The sequence below is a fragment of the Pogonomyrmex barbatus genome, unplaced genomic scaffold (genome assembly GCF_055798465.1).
Source record: "Pogonomyrmex barbatus isolate J1 unplaced genomic scaffold, ASM5579846v1 scaffold1, whole genome shotgun sequence".
Taxonomy (NCBI): Eukaryota; Metazoa; Arthropoda; class Insecta; order Hymenoptera; family Formicidae; genus Pogonomyrmex; species Pogonomyrmex barbatus.
This window is the reverse complement of record NW_028297098.1, coordinates 8,325,394-8,347,553: the sequence shown is the minus strand read 5'-3', so window position 1 is coordinate 8,347,553 and position 22,160 is coordinate 8,325,394. Positions and strand designations below refer to the sequence as shown.

The window sequence follows — 22,160 nt, the reverse complement described above, 5'->3', positions numbered from 1 at the left end:
GAGCGATTTTTGTAAGAAAATGTCTGAAGATAAATAATTCATTTATGCGTAAATAGATTTGCACTATAGAACAATAAAGTGCAAATATTTTCATCTATTGTAAATTTTTTTTAAGAACCAAATTGCAAAATTCGGCTCTATAGCAAGAGTCATAATTTTATAAAAAATATGTAGAAAAAAGCTCGTGGCAAAATATTGCTTCTATGAGATATATGGGTATACTCAAATATATATCTGCACTGTAAATAAGGAGTAGATGGTTACATTTATTTTAATTATTTAAAAGTTAAATTGCAAAATTGGCTCTGTAGAAATAGCTTGGTAATTGTAAAAGAAATTATCTTAACAAAGTTTCATGACGAAACATCGTTTCTATAAGACAAAATATAATTAAGTACAAATACATATCTGCACTGTAAATAAGGAGTAGATAATCATTTTAGATCAAGCAGAATTAGGCTGGTGTCCCATGGCGCGGAAATCCACAGCGGAATGGAACGCGCAAACCAATCACAGCGAAAAAACCAAAAGAAAACTCGTTCTTTCTGTTCGTTCTTTTGTTGTGATTGGTTCGTGCGTTCCGTTCCGCTGTGGATTTCCGCGCCATGGAACACCAGCCTTAATCCGTCACTCCTGTCGACCCTTGATATCTCTATTCGCTGGGCAGAACGACACTTTTTTTCTGCCAGATTCTTTCGTTTCATGCAAAACGCGTCGAATGTGCCTAATTTCATAAAAATCGAAGATGAGGCCCTAAAACTGTAATTACCTATAGTTTCTCGAGCTTATCGCGATTTTAAAGGCATATATTACTACGTTTACACGGCGACATTAATCCGGCTTAGTAACAATTGTAGTTAGTGAAATCTCACATTAGATTGGTATATTCTTTTAAATCTAAAATTGTGATCCAATTAAATACATTACTAACCGGTTTAACGTCGCCGTGTAAACGCAATATATGATAATTATCTTTAATTTTATATATGCGAAATAACCGGTTTATAAGCTCGAATGCAAAGTCCATGACGATGTCGGTGTAGTAAATGACTTTCTCTCATCTGACCATATCTAACAAATCGAAAGAGGTACATACGAATGAGTTGGCATGTTTTGCTGTACATTCTTTTAAATCTAAACAATGCCATGATACTAAAAGAATTACCGCAGTTAACAACAGTTGACAGCAGTCTGATTATATTAGTGTGACTGTGCATATTTCGTCAAAATAACAAAAAGATACTTTCTGAAGTACTATAGAATTGTCTACAAATAAAATAGTTTAATTTAATAATTTTATCAAATAAACTGCAAAAACTAACTACAAAAATAATTTTATCAAATAAACTACAAAAACAGTCATAATATAGCATGCATAATGTATTCTTATGTAAATGTCATGAATCTCATATAATTTTGTAAAATTACAAATAATTAAAATTTACATCTAAATTAAGTTTGTTCTGTTTGTAAGTACGTTCTTCAAAAGTGGTTTACATTTTTATTTATGAACTTTTATAATTATAATTTCTTATAATTTCTTTTAATAGGAGTAATAGGAATAAGAGCTTTAGTATTCTTACATGTAGTTAGTTTTTAAATATTTTTTTAATACAGAAAAGTAAAAGCATCCAATCAAACTTTATTTTTATATTAATAATAATTAGTCCTTAAATAACAGATTATAGTATAATTTTTTAAAATTTTTGTTGTAGTAAATCAAATAGTTGACGTCACAAGTTGTCAAGTATCTGAATTTTTCTGCTTTTGAATAAAGATAAAAAATGGCAGAGATGGCTCTTCTGCTTATGAGTGATTATTTAGATACATATTCTGGTAGAGATAAGATGTTAAAAACTTTTTCTTACATGGCAAAATTATTTACCGTATGTACATCATCAAAGAGTACTGAAAAAAAACTCAAGACTTTTGGAAGCCAAATGAGTGAATGCAGAGTAATGTTGCGCTTGCTAGATGATCTTCCGACATTTCATTATATAATGACATATGGATGGGGAAAACAGGTACTTTTATTAATTAGAATAGAGTATGGAACATTATATTACATATTATATAGGAATTTTTACCTGAAGAATATTTTAAATAAAATTGTATTGCATTATTTTTCTAGAGCCATTTAAATTTCATATATAATCTAATAATAGGAACCTGACTGGTTAATTAGATGGACCCAAGTGATACAAAATATAATAGACATCATTTATTCTCCCATAGAACACATTGCTTGGGCTGGTCAACATAATATTGTATCAATCAATATTGACAAATGGAATCTTGCTACAACTTGGTTTTGGATAATTTCTTTACATCTATCTTTACTGCAGTAAGTAAAAATATATATTTTTTAAAACACATATACATATATGTAAATGTATGTACATATTATATGTATGCAAGATACAAGAAATATTCCAGAGGAATGTTTCAAAAATCACACAACAAATTTGTCAAAGAAATTTTATAGGGTTTCAAGGGGAAGTCATATAATTACATCATATTCATATTACATATTGATTTATTTGTAAATGGCGTTAATAATGATATTTTTTTATATAAACATCTTTTTTTAATGAAAATAAAAAAAGATGTTTTTTGCAAGATATAACTAATTAATCTATATATAGAATATTATAATAAAATTATAAAAAATATTATAATAAAAAAATATTGAATTGAATAGAATCTATATTGAATTGAATCTACGAAATATTTTATATTTTTTTTCTGGAATATTTTATAAATATAAAATATTTCATAAATATTAATTTTTTTTATAACTATACTGAAATGCTTTTGTATATAGAATAATGAGATAAATCAGTTGGTGTAAAGAAAATATTAGTTATTTTTTTTTTGAAAAGGCATACTGCAAATTGCATGTTGCATTTGTATTGCAAAAAATATTTAAAAAAGTATATCTCTTTAAATATTTTTGTAATTTTTGAAAGATATTCTGTTTAAAATAATATTTCACTTAAAAAAATATTTTATTATTTTATTACAAACAAGTATAAATTTAATAACTAAATAAAGAATTCTCAAAAATATCCAAAAATAAAACAAAAGAGACAAATAAGAGTCAAACATCATGATTAAATTAAGCGCAAGTTTAAACTTTACTACAATAAAATTTGTCCAAAATATAAAAAATTACAAAAATGTTCAGATGTTTTGACTCATTTTTAAACTATTATCAATGAACGCACAATATAAAAGAAAAGGATATAAATTTCAAAATAGATACAAATATATAATTATTATTTTGCTTATTTTTTCAGATCGTTAAGAGTATTGTACAAACTTCAAAAATACAAAATAAAGTTGGAAGGAAGCAATTCTAATATGCAGTAAGTATTATATTTAAAATTTTATCTTATTACTCTTTGTTAATATGATATAAATATTCTCTGATTTTAAATATTCTCAACAACATTTGCATAAAAAGCGAATGAGAAGAAATTTAATATATTCATTCTTTCTATTGAATATAGAACCATATTCAAAGATATCAATAAGAAACAACGAAGTGCACTATTAGCATGTACATGTGCTATATTGGACATTACTTATGCAATTAGTTACTTGCCACCAGGATTACTGTGGGGAGGTCGTTTAAAAATATGGCACATTGGAGCACTTGGTACAATATCATCATTAATTGGGCTTTATCAATCTTTCAGCTCACGATTGAAAAATTAAAATTATTTCTATAATGATCATTGATCATTAATAATTCAATGTTTCTTTATTACATTGTTGATAAAAAATATGGATGAATGTATTGTATATATTATGGTGGGTGTATTATATAATGTTAATGTAAAATAATAACATCAAATAAAAAAATTTATATTATATATCAAGAATATATTAAAATATATTCTTTCGAGTTTAATATTCTTTTGAAGACCTTATAATTATTTCTTATGTTACGCAAGATATATATTATATTTTTTAAACATGTTCATAATTTCAACAGCTGTGATAATCATATTGCAACTTAAACAGTGGACATATTTAGAATATTAATAAGATTCGAAATTTGTTTAAAAAATATTTTAATTTTCTTGTTTGGATAAATATATAATATTGATTAAATATGCACATATCTAAAAGTGTTTAATTATTTTTCATTGTGTGCGTGCGTGCGTGTGTGTAAAACATTTCTCTATATATCATATAACCTATCTCGTCACTTATATAAATATATGTATGACAAATTGTTATAAAAACATTCTTTAATTTTAAACCAGTCAAGTGCTCCGATATTTATACCAATGTTAAAATAAGTACAGTTTGCATCCAAAATAATCGGGCGATTTTTTTTTAATGGTTTATTAATGAGATATATTTCCCTAGATCATTATTAAAACAAAAATATGCTTGCGAAAATATTAGTTTTATAAAATGCGCTTGGTGCAAGTCAGTGTTTTCATTTGTTTTTTTGATTGTTATTATCCTAAAGTTTATAAAATTACAGAGTAAGACAACGAATAATCGGATTTACTTTATTGTAATTGTTTACGTTTTTCTGTATATAAATAAATCAATATATAAATATATATGCATGTAACATATTTCTTTACATTATATAAATATCTTCTTACCTTTAAATATAATAATATGTATATATTTATTATATCAGCAATGTCCATTTTATTCAAAATAAACAAGAATAAAAAAAGTTTGACTGTATAAAAAATTTGTTTATATATTATATATTCTAAATATTTTTAGGAATTTGGATTAATTTTCTAAATTTTGGAAGGATAAGTTACGACGAAGTTGATTAAGCTATTGCTTAATTCAATAATGATTGATATTTAATCCCGACAATCAAATCTGAAGAGACAGATTTTATGCAGAGTCAACTATTTCTGATGCTAGAAAGGCAATAGATTTCACACAGATTTTGTAATATTGTCGGCGAATTGCTGCCATAAATGTGACAGAATCTGTTGATATTACTCACCAGCAGATTGGCAGCAGAAATCAAGCGAATCCTGCTAACAAAACCTGTTGATAGACTGGCAGTAGAAATCGAGCAAGCTCTGTTGTTTCATAATCATTTAATTGTGGTATTATTCTAATCGTGAAAAATAATGTCTCTATTCTTTTATTTCTTATCTTAAAAGAATAATTTTTAACTATTAATTAAATTAACTATTAATTTGAATTGATAATTGCGCTTCGTTATTGTATTCCCGGTATATTTGTGAATTTATCAAAGTTGATTAGTTCTAAATAAAATGATCAGATTATAACCGGAACGGATGATACTGTCAGAATAGGCCGAATTGTAAGGGAATTCTTATTTTTGATCCGCGATGTATACATACATATTGTGTATCGACCTTTCTCTCCTTCCATTCCTAGCAGTAGTAAGACAATACTTTTCGTGTTATGAAGAAAAACGGCAGTCTGTAACGAATTTTGTAGGCGAATTTTGAGAATAAAGACTATTATTTCAGGAATTTATATAATTCTAAGAAAACCTGATCATCCTACATTTTGAATCGTAAAGCTTCTGATTAGTTACCGCGGCTATATATTAAATCGTGACATTATAAACGAGAAAATATATATTGAGATTTCTTGCGTGCCATTTACAAATAAAAAATATGAATTTGAATAAAACAACACTTGACCGCTTTAAAATACTTGTAAAAATGAATGGAAACTATCCTTTCGCTTCTTGACAGTCAATAAATAGTCCTAAAAGGTAATGAAGTTCTATTCAAATAGAAAAACACATTTGATAGCTATTGAAAGGAGTGAAAAATATACTCTTACATATAAAATTCTAAAGTAATTTTAGTTTCTGTTCATTTTTACAAGTTTGGTAAATACGAGATAAATCACACTAATTAAGCATATAATAACAAAATGGCACGCAAGACAAAATTTTGTTGTCAATATGTCATGCCTATTAATTCATTCTTTTTGAAGAGCTGCAATGAAGAGCTGTAATAGAATTCTTGCCGTTCCTTGCTGTTTCCGTCCATTTTCCAATAGTATCTTAAAGCGATCTCAAGTACTTTTATCCAAATATCTCTTTATTTGCAAATGGCACGCAAGAAATCTTAATATGTCTTTTTTCGCTTATGATATCATGATTTAATATAACTAATCAGAAGCCTTAAGATAAGAAACCTGATAATAAAGCATATACTAGAAATACTAGAACTTCTGTACTAAAATTTAAATATAAAAAATATAATATACTTCTTAGATTGTATAATTAATTATAATAATTAATGTTTATCTTTCTTTAGAGTATTTTCTCGATATGTGTTGACAACAAATATAATCTAATAAACAAAAAAAAAGCTTAAGTAAATAAGGATTGTAAACTTTTATAAACATTTAACTTTGTCGATATTACCGCGATAAATAATTAATAATGTATTATAATTATTTCATGATAATCTATCTATGTCACAAATTGTACAAATTAAATTCATAAAATATTACTATAATTTCAATTCAAGCAATTTTGAATTGTTATCGCATTCTTATCTAAGTATGCTGTAAATGGTAGAATGTCATGATATCGCTAAATCTTCCATAATCTTTATATTCTTCGAGTAATTTGGAACAAATTTTATTTATATAATTTGATTTTTCGTGACAATTCCTTTCATTAATAATCTCATGAGTGATATCACGAAATTCGAAATGTCAATGTAAATAACGAGAGATTCACAACCTTATCGAGCTTTTTCGCGATAAATCTCGTTTAAGTATTTGAAGTATGATGCGTGTTGAACAATTTATTAGATTTTATGTGCCATTTATCGAAATAATAAGGAATAATATTTTGCTCGACAGTCAGTGCATTTGATAATTTCGTTTAAGTTTTAAAATCTCTTTTAAAAAATCATTTCAGTATGATGTGGTGCCACTAAAAATTCATTCTATTCGAATTGTGCATCAATACAGTTGTTATAAATCTTTATAAATTATTATAATTCTCGCATTAGCGTAATTAGACATGACGGGAAAAGAGAGTGCTCTAGCGAATGCATCTGGCGAACGCTAAGACATTTTTGTTGCGTCAAGTCGTTTTGTGTCGACTATATACGCAATCTTCTCATTTAATCGCGCTTACTACTCTCTCCTCGTGCCTCTTCCCGTGCCTCGCCCCTCATTCCACCGAAAATTAAATTGATATGTATTATGTGCATTTCGTTTTGTGGATGTAGAAAGTGCCAGTTGCACATCTGGAGCTGGCACGTCTATTCGACACACATATGTATAGCTACACGTGTTTCTGCTTTGCTTCGATATTGAAACCGTACCGCTAACAGCATGTGGCCTATCGAACGATTAAGAGACCTAATCTGCGGATAAAAGTCGGAGTACGAGATTGACATCGAAACGGGAGTTGCTGACAGTTCGAACATGGTGAGTTCATCGACGGCTTCTCTTGTTCGAAAGAATAAAATTGCGTTTAAGCGACGATACTTTGAAATGCGCAGCGAAGGAGATAAGATGGACTATCTTTCTTTGAGTCTATCGAAAACACGCGTCGATTTTTGATGCAATGTCATGCAGCGTACAGATGATAGCGCATCGCGCGCCGCCATTTTGGAATCGTTAAAAATTGTAGAAACGATATTTGAAACTTACATCGATATACCGCGAATCGCGAATCGAATTTAAATTCTGCGCACAATGGAGCAAATATTAGGAACAGGAATAAATATTAAATTTTGAAAATGAAAATTTGGAATAAAAATTAAACGTAACGCACAATGAATACAAGTAAGTATAAGATTAACTATATTTTATACTTATTTATATTCATTGTGCGCTACGTTTAGCTTTTATTCTAAATTTTCATTTCTAAAATTTAATATTTATTCCTATTGTTAATATTTTTTCCATTGTGCGCAGACTATAATCCTAATAATAATATTTACATAAGTTATGTTTATATTATAATTGTTTTTTAATAGACTTATAGAAACTTCTGTAATATTGTTCTGTAACATTTATTATTCTCAAACAATTTCGCTCCTACAGTCTGACTTTATCAGTTTGTAGCGCCAATTTAGCGCGAGACAACACCAGAGTAATGAGATACAAGATTTACTAAATTCATCAGTACTTTGATATTCTGATATAAATCATGAAAGTTAATTATACACAACTGCCTATAAAGGCACATTATTTCTTTTTTATGGCAGGTGAGTAATCAAAAAATAAATATTTGATTTTAAATTTTTTACAGAAAATATTTAAAATTCTCATTTTTTTTCTTATATAACGCATTTTATAAAGAATACGTCAAACGCGCTCGCACGCACACGCACAGTGTAGTCTTTATAAAATGCATTACATAGAAAAAAAAAAATATATATATATATAATACAAATTTAGGATTCTACATATATTATAATATTAATACATTGTTATAAAAATATAGTTAATTATATTATTAAAAAATGTATATTATAAGTACAAAAGCATTAAAAATAAGTTGTTAATAATTTTATGAATAATAATATATTATTATTACATAAATGTATTTTTATTTTAGCAATGGGTCCAATTTTACCGTTTCTACCAGTTTATGGCAAGCAACTTGGTATTTCACCATTAATTATGGGTAGTATCACCGCAATTTTACCGATTTTGTTCCTGATCGCGAAACCAACATTCGGTTTCGTCGTAGATTATTTTCACACCTGGAGAAAACTGATCTTTATAGCATTACTTGCTGTAACAAGCGGTTGTTACATTTTTATGTACTTTTTACCAGCTCTGCCTGGTCCACTTTTACCAGATCATCAGTTTCAAAATGTTTCCTGCATGACTTTATTACCTTGTAATATGAACCATGTAAGTTATTATTTTCCTACAATCGCACATTTTCCAGATAATAAAATTTCTGTAATGCTCAATTAAAAATTGATTTCTATGAAAATTTGAGTATTTATTTTTACATGTACACATATATCTAAAAAGTATTTTATATATAATTCAATTTTTTGGATTTTAATAATTTCTAACATTAAATTTTTAATGATATCTGTGTATTAATGTTTTCAGCAAAAATATATATTTTTAAAATTATTAATTTTAAAATTATTAATTTTTTTATTTAAGCACATTTCAACAATTGCATTATGTGATGGCACGAAAGTTGCTATGTGTCATTGGATTTGTAAAGATGCAAATTTTTCTACAAAATTAACTTTTTATCCAATTGAAAAGGAAGCAATCATTTCACCGAATACTTCATGCTTATTAAATATTAATGAAACATCACAGTGTCAAAGAAATATAACAAAGAATTATAAGTGTAACGTTACATGTGATAATTTTGAAGATGATCATTGTTTATATACATCCATTACTTTCTGGGGATTTGTTCTCTTAATGTCTCTTGGTAATATCGGCTTTAATGTTTCCAATTGCATAAGTGATGCAATTTGCTTTGATGTATTAGGTAAATGGTTTGTATATATATATATATATATATATATATATATATATATACACAACACACACGCGCGCGCGCGTGCTCACCACACACACACACACACACACACACACATACATGGTTTAAATTTTTACAATATAGATAGCTTAATATTTATTATATTAGATATTGATTTATTATATTAGAAAAGATACGCTCTTTTTAATAAAGAAATTGATCACCTTTTTAGGAGAAGGTAAACAAATGGAATACGGTAAACAGCGAGTATGGGGTACAATCGGTTTCGGTGTAGCAGCATTTTTAGCTGGTTACACAGTGGACTTATGGTCGCACGGAGAAATTTATAAAACTTATACGCCAGCATTTCTTCTTGTGCTTGCATTTACTTGTATCGATTTAATCTGTTGCAGAAAGTTGGAGGTAATTATATTATGGATTAAAAAGAAAGAAAGAAAAATAAACAATAATATATTATTTTTAAATATTTTCATCTTTCATTCTGTATCTTCTTTATAGCTGCCACCTATGTTAGGATCGACAAGCATACTAAAAGATGTATGCACTCTTTTGAAATTGAAACCTATCATTATATTTTTATGTTTTGCTACGCTCGCGGGTATCCTTGATAGTTTTATAATTTACTTTTTGTTCTGGTAAATTTTTATATCTATCTCAATATATATCTTCGTTTGTTGTTTCATAGAACTTAGAAATGTGATTAAATCTAATTATTTAGTGTAGTTTATTTACTATTATTAATATTATTAGTATTACTAGGTATTTAGAAGATCTTGCTATGGCGACCGGTCATATGGGTGAAATTAAATTAATAGAAGGTCTAATCGTAGCCGCGGAAACTCTCGGTGGCGAGATAATATTCTTCTCTTTCTCTGGTAAATTATTTTTTTGCTAGTTTGTTATACGTTTGTTATACGTTTGTTAAAATCGTTTACATAATTAAATATATTGTTTTGACTAATATAGTATTAAATTTTATCCTTTCTTTTTTTCTCTCTCTTTAGGCAAAATATTGAAAAAATTTGGATATGGCTATACCTTTACATTTTGTTTCGTATGTTATGCACTACGATTAGGATTAATATCTCTTGCACCAACACCATGGTGGGTACTTCCAGTGGAATTCTTCATGCAGGGACCAACATATGCGCTTTGTTATACAACAATAGTAGCATACGCAAGTGTAGTATCACCACCTGGTGCATCAGCTACTGTACAAGGAATTGTAGCAGGGATGGATGACGGATTCGGTAAACTTCTTTTCCTAGTTTAGTAGAATATATATATGTATAAGTATCATTTTATAACAAAAAGAATTTACATAAGTAACTCTTTTTTTTTAGTTTGATCAATCAAAGTTCATTGTTATGAAATATTTTATTGTAATATCTTTAGGTTTCGCGGTCGGTAGTTTGATCGGAGGCGTCTTGTACAAGAAAGTTGGTGGTGCAAAAACCTTACAAATATTTTCAGTGCTTGCAGCACTTTCAGCGTTCATGTATTTTGTTCTTCATATTTTGTACTTAAAACACAGAACACCAGGTAAAATATTACATAATTGCAATTGTCAGAATGTAACAAACAAAACGTTGTGAGGAAATAAACTTTTATTGTAGATACACGAAATAATGTTGAATGGAAGAAACCTGAAGATGCACAGAGGCACTGTGATGTTGCAGAAATGTGATATATATTTTATCATTAATATCTTTATAATAAATTATATATAAAGATATATTCCAAAAAATATTAAATTAATATAAAAATCGATCAATTATATAACTAAGAATTTTAAAATAATTATCTTATGCTTCTAATATTCAATTTAATTGAACAATTTGCTCCCTACAAAATACTTATTATTTATCTTTTTATATATATTACTAGCTTGCCAGAAAGATAACAAGTACTCGGCGTTTGAATACATTAGTAAAATCTTTCTAAAAATTTTTGAATATTGCGGTAAATATAATTTATTAATACATCTTAGCGAGATATAGATATAGATATGTGATTTTACAAGATTATACATTCAGATGAGATGTAGATTGAAGAAAGTAAAAAATTTCTCGCCACAAATCAGGTTTCAACAAAAAGATTTCGTAAAAGTGTGTTATGTTTATATTTGTACTTATGTAACTGTATACTCAACTATAACGTTTAAACGTTTTATGAAATTTTTCTCAGTTTGAATTTAACTTTCAACTTAAATAAAGTGAATTTGGAAACTAATGAATGGACTGTGTTATCAATAGTCTTTTATATAATGTGTTATCAATAGTCTTTTATATATTTTCTGTTTTATTTTCAACTTTAATAATTCATGTTTGAAATTTTTTTACGAAACAAGATTATAACAGAAAATAAAAGTAAATCTGAAAATAATTTAAAATCCCGTAGTTTACTATTGATTTCATATTTATCTAAGATATCAAAAATTTCAGCGGCAATAGCTACGCACGAGCTGCTTGAAGAAAACAATTCTTCACACGCTTAACAACAATGATCGCCGGGCGAGAATATCTTACCGCGCGCTTGCATTTGCCGGTGGGCAAATACGGTAGGCTAAAATTAATTTTTAAGAATTAATAACTCGTTAACTATTGCGAAAATTGCAAAATGGTAGAGGACTTTTCAACTCAGTTTAGACCGCTCTATCTACACACGAAAATAGTCTCCATAGCTCTGGGAGACCCTGTATATCGATCATATATAAACACATTATTTTATTCCTTTTTTCTTTTGAACCCTTATTCTTCTGATTGAAGATCTACTTGATTTTCTTTTCAATTTCTTTTCCAATTTTTTATTATTCTAATTGCTTTATGAAGCAATTAGATAGCATGATGAACTTATTAATTTTATTATGGCAAATACTTGTTTATTTGTACGGTATTGACTCCAAGTGATGAATGATTATTTATGGCTTATGGTATAAAAACTATGTCTCGACTATCTTTTTGTAAATTTTGGGATGTAATTTATTTTTAGAAATCTCATAGACCCATTCAACATTATTCAACCAACGCGACATACTTTTTGTATTTAACTGACAAATCAGTCCTCAATACTAAATTTTTACCTGCTAATAATAATTCAAAAATGCTAATAATAATACAAATATTCGGATTTTTGTCATCATGAGATATTTTATATTATATATCGATATATATATTTTAATATATAATATATAATATATACTTGCGTACCAAATATATACTATGTACATTGACCCCTTTTGTTTTATTGTTATAAACAAAAATTTGCTAAGGTAAAAATGTTTGACTCTCTAATTCTGATGCTAATAGTTATATATGAATAATTCTAACTCATATGCTGAGCAGTTATAGATAAATAATTCTGACTCTGATGCTGAGTACTTGTAGACGAACAATTAAATATCTTACGTTAAAGCCGATATTCATAGTCCAGTCCTATAATAAAAATTTTTAAAGTATAAAAATATTTTAAGTACAGCTTTAGAAATATAGAAATATATAATAATATGATCATTAAATAATGTAGCATCTTAAAACATTATTTAAGGTTTTGAAATAAAAGACTAGCCTAGACGTTTAATTATAAATATTACTTTGTAACGGCAGGGCCGTTACGAGCACACATACATATATACATATACATACATATACATATACATAATATATATAAACACTGGGCTCACTATCCTGCACTACCCATCCCGCTTGCACGTACACCACGCTATTGCATTTGCTTGCCTGTAGGGCGCACGCGCCGTCTCGCTTACGCTATCTCGCTCGCGATGCCTCCACGCGATATCGACTCCCCGCCACCGGACCGACGGCGCGCAGTGGGGAATGCCGGCCGGGTATATAAGCCGGCCGACCGAGACATCGAGACCAGATCCTATCCTGCGATCCGACTCCCGATACCGACCTAACCAGTATCTACTACCTCTCGGGGCCAAGGTTTCACTTGGCTCTGCCGGGTTTCACCGGCTTTCTCTACCTACGGGCTGAGGTTTCACTCAGCTCTGTCGGGTTTCGCCAACTCCTGTCACCGCTCCACGGGCTGAGGTTTCACTCAGCTCTGTCGGGTTTCGCTGACTCCTGTCACCGCTCCACGGACTGAGGTTTTACTCAGCTCTGTCGGGTTTCGCCGACTCCTGTCACCGCTCCACGGACTGAGGTTTCACTCAGCTCTGTCGGGTTTCGCCGACTCCTGTCACCGCTCCACGGGCTGAAGTTTTACTCAGCTCTGTCGGGTTTCGCCGACTCCTGTCACCGCTCCACGGGCTGAGGTTTCACTCAGCTCTGTCGGGTTTCGCCGACTCCTGTCACCGCTCCTCGGGCTGAGGTTTCGCTCAACTCCACCGGGTTTCGCCGGTTTCCGTTGCGAAGGCAGGGCTCGACGTGGCACTCGACCCTGCCCACAATACCTAACCGTCCCGCCTGACATTAGCTCGTAAGTGCATGATAGAGATTAAGGCCGCTAGTTATAAGTCAGTAATCCTAAGAAGTAATCCCTAGTGGTAACCGCGCCGTGTAAATAGACCGTTGTCGACCGCACGTGTCCTGCGCATCTCATCGCCTTACGCCAACCGGTTGCGTCTCCGCTTTGCTACCAGCGACACTGCGACATCATCCGGCTCTGCACTACTCTATATTTACCTTTCCACCAATAAGCGATCTTTTCGCTGCCACTTGTGTTCGCGTACGCTTGAGTCTCCCCTCCTTTCGAACCCGGACACCGACGAGCCGATCCGAGCGTCGAGCGAGGTGACCGCGTCACATGGCACCCGAACAGGGACATGCCCAGTAGAGACTCCGGCTTGCGTGCGCACTCCGATGAAAATCTCTTGGATATACGGTCTTTCGAAGGTTCAGCTCGCTACTCAACTAGCCACGCACGGCCTCGACAATATCGGTAGTACCGACATGTTACGACATCGATTACGCCAATTCGTAATCCAAAACCCGGAGCTGTTCGTCGAACAAGACACCGCCGACATGCCAACCGAGGAAAAAGCGACGCCGGAACCGCCCGAGCCGGCCCCTGCCCGGGTCGAGCCAATGCCACTCGACCCCACCGCAATCCTAGATCGAATCCGAAAGTGGGGCCTCTGCTTCGATGGCAAAAACCCGTTCGCATTCCTCGAACGTCTAGAGGAGCTAAGGCGATCCTACCGCTACGCCGACGAATTGTTCCTGCTAGGGCTACCAGAGATGCTACGCGGAAATTCATTGTTGTGGTATCGCAACGAGGACTGGACCACCTGGGACGCTTTCTGCACCGCCTTCCGATTGAAATACCTCCCACCCGACTACCAAGACCAGCTACGGCAGGATGTTCAGGCCCGAAGGCAAAAACCAGGGGAATCCTTTGACCAGTACGCCACGGACCTGCTGACCATGATGAGGCGCGCTGGGGACTATTCGCCACAAGAGAAAGTCCGCCGGCTATACAACAATTTAAACTCCAGTTACCAGTTATACATCCGATCGACAGAAGCTACCAGCATCGCGGAGTTAAGCGCCAGGGCAGCCGAACACGAAAGGATACTCCGTCGACAAAAGGAAGAACAGCCTCCGACCCGGAGCCCGCTGGTCGCGGCCGCCGCCTACAGCAGAGAGGAGTGCTGTTGGCGATGCAAGCAGCGAGGCCACACGCCTCGACTGTAAGAAGCCACCACGCAAGTTTTGCTCTCGCTGTGGCAAGGACGGCGTATTCACTCGAGACTACCCACCGTCGGGAAACGGCACACGGGCCGGGGAACCAGCGGCCGCCGCCCGTCCCGACAGAACGCCATAAAGTTCACGCCTAGGCCGCATCTGAAGATCCAGCTACTCGGTCGGCATCTGTGGGCCCTGCTCGACTCCGGCTCCGAGGTCTCGTTCGTGAGTCCCGCCACGGCCAAGCGAGCCCGGTACTGCGACTACCCCCCTCGGGGGGTAACCCAACAGATCAACTTGGCCGACGGCACCACGGTCCCCATCACCCACACGGTGGACTTGCCGATCACCATTACCGACCGTACCGTGACCCACACGTTCCAAGTCATGCCGAACCTCAGCGGGCCGATCCTCATCGGCATTGATCTTTGGACTAAACTCGGGGTCGCCCTCCCCGCACCCCCGATCACCAAGACCCGCGACCAACCTGTGGTAGGGGAGATTTCGGCCGGGCTAACGCCACGCACCACGGACGAAGACCAGCAGCTACGAGAATTCTACAGCTACGAGATTTCTACACCGAGAGCTAGCTGCCTTTGAGACAATACGCGGCCCGACCGACCGTATCGAGCATCGTATCCGCTTAATGACCGACCAACCAATTAAACAACGGTACCGACCGCGTAATCCAGCCATGCAGGCCATGATAGACCAGGAAGTGCGCAAGATGGAAGAAGCCGGCGTAATCGAACCGTCTCAAAGCGCCTGGAGCTCCCCGGTGGTGCTCGTCAGAAAGAAGGACGGCACGTATCATTTCTGCATCGACTTCCGGAAACTGAACGACGTCACGCAAAAGGACGCCTATCCCTTACCACATATTGCGGCTACTCTCGATAAGTTGCGCGGTGCCAAATATCTTACCACGTTGGATCTTAAAAACGGGTATTGGCAAGTCCCGCTGGCACCCGAAAGCCGACCAGTCACCGCGTTCACCGTGCCGGGGAGGGGACTCATGCAGTTCCGAACCATGCCGTTCGGACTACATTCGGCTCCCGCCACGTTCCAACGCCTCCTGGACTCTATCCTGGGGCCAGAGCTCGAGCCCAACGTCCTCGTGTATCTGGACAACATCATCGTGGCCAGTCCAACTTTTGAGAAACACCTAGAACACCTGGCCGAGGTTTTTCGGCGCCTGCGAGCCGCCAAACTCCGACTCAACGCCGACAAGTGCCACTTCTGCCAGGACAGCCTCCGCTACTTGGGTCACCTTGTTGACCGCCACGGAATCCGCACTGACCCGGCCAAGGTGAGCGCCATCGTCAATTGGCCACCGCCCACCAACCTCCGGCAAGTTCGTCAGTTCCTGGGCATGGCGTTGTGGTATCGACGCTTCATCGCGGACTTCTCCGCCGTGACCGCACCCCTCACACGCCTGACCCGCAAAAACGCCCGCTGGACCTGGACCGTCATCGAGAACAAGGCCTTCCAACGCCTCAAGGACGCTCTAACGTCCGCTCCGGTACTCGCGTGTCCCAATTTCGAGTTGCCGTTCACCCTGCAGACCGACGCCAGCACGCACGGGTTAGGCGTTGTCCTAACGCAACGACTGGTCGAAGGAGAACGGGTCATTGCGTACGCCAGCCGCACGTTGAACCCCGCCGAGTGGAACTACAGCGCCACTGAGCTGGAATGCCTCGCTGTAGTCTGGGGGATTCGCCGGATGCGGGACTACTTGGAGGAATATCGGTTCACCGTGCTCACCGATCACCAGTCCCTCCGGTGGCTCCAACGCCTGGAAGCCCCGTCGGGTCGATTGGCCCGTTGGCTGTTCGAATTACAACAGCACGATTTTGAAATCGAATACCGTCGAGGCACCCAAAATCTAGTAGCCGATGCGCTCTTCCGTCAACCCGAGGTCGCCACGGCACAACAGACGCCGTCCTGCCCGTGGTATCATCGAATTAGCCGAGAAGTCCAGACCCGACCCGCCGACCGGCCTGACTGATGCGGGATGGACTCCTGTACCGGCACATCCTCCACGCCCTGGACTTCCGGGAGATACCCGCCGACGAGCAATGGAAGCGATGTGTGCCAACACCCGAGCGTGCTGCCCTGCTCAGACGATGGCACGACGACCCCGCATCCGGACACTTGGGGACCGCCAAAACTATGGCTCGCGTCGCCCAGCAATACTACTGGCCGGGGATGCTCCGGGAAATCGCACGATACGTCCGCACCTGCGCAACCTGTATGGCCCACAAGGTGTCACAACAGCGACTCGCCGGGACCCTTCACACAACCCCGGTCACTGCGCCGTAGCAGCAGGTCGCCATCGACCTGGTCGGACCACTACCCCGCTCCAACCGTGGACACACGTGGATCCTCACGATGCAGGACCGATTCACGAAGTGGCTCGAAGTCACGCCATTGCGGAAGGCCACTGCAACAAATGTCTCCAGGGCCTTCACCGATCAGATCGTGTACCGACATGGGTGCCCACAGCGGATAATAACGGACAATGGGACGCAATTGAAGTCCAAATAGCTAGGGAAGCTGCTGACCGCCTTCGGCATCCAACATCGCACCGCGCCGCCATACACGTCGCAGTGTAATCCGGTCGAGCGGGCCAACCGGACACTGAAGATCATGATCGCTCAATACGTGGGCCGGAGCCAGAAGACATGGGATGAGCACATCACCGCTCCAATATGCTTTTAACACGGCCTGGAGCGAGGCCACGAGACACACTCCTGCCTACCTCAACCATGGCAGGGAGCTCGCTCGACCTCATCCGGAGGACCGACGGCACCTGGCAAACACGCCGACCCCCGAGACAACGCACCGACGGTTGCAAGAGGCCTACGACCTCGTGAGGGTGAACTTGGCACGGGCCTTCCAATGTCAAGAACGACATTATAACCTGCGTCGTCGGGAATGGAAGCCAAAAGTCGGGGATTTGGTATGGAAGAGAAATCACGTCCTTTCCGACAAGGCTAAGGCGTTCAACGCCAAGTTGGCCCCAAAATTCGTGAGGCCCTTGGAAGTCCGGAGGATCATCTCGACTGTCATCGTCGACCTACGGGACACCCGCAGACGCTGGCATCGACAGGTCCATGTACAGGACCTGAAGGCGCACCCGGCCTCACTGCGCTAATGCAACACCGACTTATCTGCGTTCCGAGGCAAGCACACGAAAACAACATCGCCGCCAACGACACGGCCTAAAAGGGGGGGGGGTGATATAACGGCAAGGCCGTTACGAGCACACATACATATATACATATACATACATATACATAAATATACAAACACTGGGCTCACTATCCTGCACTACCCATCCCGCTTGTACGTACACCACTCGCGCTATCGCGTTCGCTTGCCTGTAGGGCGCATGCGCCGTCTCGCTCACGCTATCTCGCTCGCGGTGCCCCCACGCGATATCGACTCCCCGCCACCGGACCGACGGCGCGCAGTGGGGAATGCCGGGTATATAAGCCGGCCGGCCGAGACATCGAGACCAGATCCTATCCTGCGATCCGACTCCCGATACCGACCTAACCAGTACCTACTACCTCTCGGGGCCAAGGTTTCACTTGGCTCTGCCGGGTTTCACCGGCTTTCTCTACCTACCCGGGCTGAGGTTTCATTCAGCTCTGTCGGGTTTCGCCGACTCCTATCACCGCTCCACGGACTGAGGTTTCACTCAGCTCTGTCGGGTTTCGCCGACTCCTGTCACCGCTCCACGGGCTGAGGTTTCATTCAGCTCTGTCGGGTTTCGCCGACTCCTGTCACCGCTCCACGGGCTGAGGTTTCGCTCAGCTCCACTGGGTTTCGCCGGTTTCCGTTGCGAAGGCAGGGTTCGACGTGGCACTCGACCCTGCCCGCAATACCTAACCGTCCCGCCTGACATTAGCTCGTAAGTGCATGCAATAGAGATTAAGGCCGCTAGTTATAAGTCAGTAATCCTAAGATCCCTAGTGGTAACCGCGCCGTGTAAATAGACCGTTGTCGACCGCACGCCTCACCCGTCCTGCGCATCTCATCGCCTTAGTGTCGGTCCACAATAAGTATTTAATCTTTAAGTCGTAAGAAATTGACCAATTATAATCGAATATGAAAAGAATACTCGACTAGTCATACTGATTAGTCAATTTCTTACGGCTTAAAGATTAAATACTTATTGTGGACACTTACGCCAACCGGTTGCGTCTCCGCTTTGCTACTGTAGGCTCAGCGTCCTTTTTCTGTTAGCGATCCCTCTCTATATAAGTTGTGTACGTTATGGCGTAGAGAGAGCGAATTTACGAACACTTTGGCGCGATTTCGTCCCCTTTTTGGTTTCGAAGACAGAGAGTCTTGGTACAGCTCTCGGGCAAGACATCTCGCACCCGCCGTTACATATATTGTAATATCGCACGACACCTCAAGACAATAAAGTGTTATTCAGTTTTCTTAACGCCAGTGAGTTGAGTAATTATCCTCTCCTCCTATTAGCCTGGTGACTATACGCACACAGGAAGCACGAACGACACTGTTCACGCCGGCCATATTAAGATATCTGCTGCCTATAAAAGTGGTGACCCCGACGTGATTACCGAGACCCGACACAACAAAAAAAGCGAACAATTCTCGCATTGACAGCAGCTAAAGGCCGGAAATTTTTTTTTGAGGCAACGGAAGAGCAGTGCCTGAGTGACTTGACGCAAATGGAATTAGTGCGCCGCGAGTACCGCGTAGAACAGCACTTGCGTCATAATCCGTCGTATAACGCTTCTGTCGATCATTGCTTTGTGTCGTGCTGCGGGTCTACAAAGCCGCGAGAACGCACTCATCCACGATAAGTGCCAGTTGTGAAAATACAGACGGCCGCACGTGGAACGTGGCCGGATTTCGGCCCGCCATTTGTTATTTCCGGAGACATCGCCTGCCACTACGTGAAGGGAAGAGCCAGATCGGCAGGACCTAATGACACCCCGTCATCGAAAATCCGCAGTTTCGACGCAATCAACAAAGCTAAGGAGAACCCTCACATCCGTCAGGACGAGCGCATTCCTGAAACATCGCAGATCAACGGCGGTAATTGCAGATTGGCTTAGTGACACTCGTGAGGCGATTTTAATCTTAATTTTATTGTATTTTGTCTTAGTTACTCCTCCGACCGTTAATCATTTGTACGACGCCGGCGCCTGTAAATTTCCTTTGTCTGTTTCGCGCGCATACGTCGTCGATCGAGCCTGCGCATTTTCGTGAATATCCACCGTGTTTTTGGCTGGCAACCCTGCGTTTAGTATCTACGATGGCGGAAGAAGCGAATCAAGTAAACTCATACAGAGTACCAAAAATTCCGCCTTTCTGGGCTAATGATCCAGAGATTTGGTTTGCCACAGTGGAAGCCTCTTTTCAAGTAGCGCGAATCGTAGATGATACCACAAAATTCCATATTATATTAGCAAACGCTGACACTGCGATTCTTCTGCACATCAAAGATTTAATCATGAACCCACCATCGAACAATAAATATGACGCTTTAAAAGAACGTGTGTTGAACATTTTCTCGGTGTCCCAGAGCGCTAAACTGCGACAATTACTAAAAGGACAGGTTCTCGGCGATAAGAAACCGTCTCATTTTTTATTAGAACTTAAAAATTTGGCTGGAGACCAAGTTACCGATAGCATCCTTAAAACGTTGTTCATGGAACAGCTGCCGGAAAACTACCGTATAATTTTAGCAACGATCGATGAGCCTGACCTCGGCAAGTTCGCGACGATAGCCGACAAGATCGCGGATTCAATGACAATGAATAACTCGTTAGCCGCGATGACGAGTTCGGGACCAGGAGATACATCGGCCCGCCGCACCCCTCAATCGTCCTCCGTTGGCGGCGCCAACGATGCATCCGAGATATCGGTTTTAAAACAATTAGTTCACGGCATGAATGCACTACTGCGCGAAAGGGAATCCCGCGCACGTTTCAAGTCGCCCGGTCCGTCGTATCGTAATGCAAAGAAACGTAATAGACCTAACAGCACAGGTAAAAAGTGCTTTTATCATCGCAAATTCGGTGACAAGGCATGCCGGTGCCAGTCACCATGCTCTTGGAATAACAGCAAGCAGGAAAACTAAAAAAACCTCCCCGATTAGAGACGGTCGGCGGAGGCATTAACACTGAGAATCGTCTCCACGTTTTTGACAGAACCACTGGTAAAAAATTCCTTGTGGATACAGGCGCAGAAATTTCGATGTATCCGATGTCTTACACGAGTAAGAGAACTCCAGCCGCCTTAAAATTGTACTCCGCAAATAACTCGCGCATCGATACTTACGGTGAACTATGTCTAACACTTAATCTAGGTCTTCGCAGACCCATTACGTGGAACTTTTGCGTCGCGAATATACCTTTCGCCATAATAGGCGCCGATTTATTAAAACATTATCGCCTAACAGTTAATTTGCACGAAGGCACACTGACCGATCAGTATACTACTCTGTCCGTCAGAGGGAAGGTTATAGCGACACCCGCGTTAAAAATTTCCATCATTGACCGTTCAACTAAATTTGCGCACATTTTTGCGGAATTCCCTGAAGTCACGGGAATTGCACAAAATCGCGCATTTTCGCCGCGTGCGGTGAATCATCACATTGTTACTTCTGGTCCCCCGGTCGCTGAACGCCCACGAAGATTACCGCCGGATAAATTAAAAGCAGCCAAAGCGGAATTCGGACGCATGGTCCAACTCGGTCTGTGCAGACCCTCTAGCATGGGCCAGCCCTATTCATATGGTCCCGAAGAAAACGGGCGAATGGAGGATCTGTAAGGATTACCGTCGTCTCAACGCAATGACAGTCCCGGATAAATATCCCATACCGCATTTGCATGACTTTTCAGCAAACTTACATAAAAAAAAACATTTTTTCTTCGTTAGATTTATTCAAAGCATACAACCAAGTACTCATCGCGGAAGAGGATATATCAAAAACCGCGGTGATCACCCCGTTCGGGTTATACGAATTTACTGTG

At 38.5% G+C, this 22,160-nt stretch overlaps 3 protein-coding genes across 6 annotated transcripts; all 3 read left to right on the top strand.

Annotated features, from left to right (window-relative positions):
* Positions 1–603: 603 nt before the first annotated feature.
* Pex11c (peroxisomal biogenesis factor 11c) lies at positions 604–3,901 on the top strand. Of its 3 annotated transcripts, none has more exons than XM_089079804.1 (6): positions 605–761; positions 1,010–1,088; positions 1,905–2,024; positions 2,166–2,344; positions 3,300–3,368; positions 3,513–3,901. In XM_089079804.1, the coding sequence occupies exons 2-6, from the start codon at positions 1,047–1,049 to the stop codon at positions 3,718–3,720; spliced, it is 618 nt and encodes a 205-aa protein (XP_088935930.1). In that variant the 5' UTR covers positions 605–761; positions 1,010–1,046; the 3' UTR covers positions 3,721–3,901. The 3 variants fall into 3 exon arrangements, with proteins under 3 accessions (XP_088935926.1, XP_088935930.1, XP_088935915.1); XM_089079789.1 differs by having other exon boundaries at positions 619–761; positions 1,716–2,024; XM_089079800.1 differs by lacking the exon at positions 1,010–1,088 and having other exon boundaries at positions 604–761; positions 1,716–2,024.
* A 3,022-nt stretch (positions 3,902–6,923) lies between these two features.
* On the top strand, positions 6,924–11,722 carry LOC105431938 (major facilitator superfamily domain-containing protein 6-like). Of its 2 annotated transcripts, none has more exons than XM_011646467.3 (10): positions 6,924–7,428; positions 8,050–8,213; positions 8,567–8,868; positions 9,136–9,478; positions 9,702–9,892; positions 9,989–10,125; positions 10,250–10,365; positions 10,495–10,740; positions 10,886–11,032; positions 11,107–11,722. In XM_011646467.3, exons 2-10 carry the CDS (start codon positions 8,156–8,158, stop codon positions 11,175–11,177), a joined length of 1,611 nt encoding a protein of 536 aa, XP_011644769.2. In that variant the 5' UTR covers positions 6,924–7,428; positions 8,050–8,155; the 3' UTR covers positions 11,178–11,722. The 2 variants fall into 2 exon arrangements, with proteins under 2 accessions (XP_011644769.2, XP_011644768.2); XM_011646466.3 differs by having other exon boundaries at positions 6,925–7,428; positions 8,064–8,213.
* A 1,646-nt stretch (positions 11,723–13,368) lies between these two features.
* On the top strand, positions 13,369–15,153 carry LOC148938005 (uncharacterized). The gene is made up of 2 exons (XM_089079781.1): positions 13,369–13,489; positions 13,602–15,153. Exon 2 carries the CDS (start codon positions 14,317–14,319, stop codon positions 15,148–15,150), a length of 834 nt encoding a protein of 277 aa, XP_088935907.1. The 5' UTR covers positions 13,369–13,489; positions 13,602–14,316; the 3' UTR covers positions 15,151–15,153.
* The last annotated feature ends 7,007 nt before the right edge of the window (positions 15,154–22,160 follow it).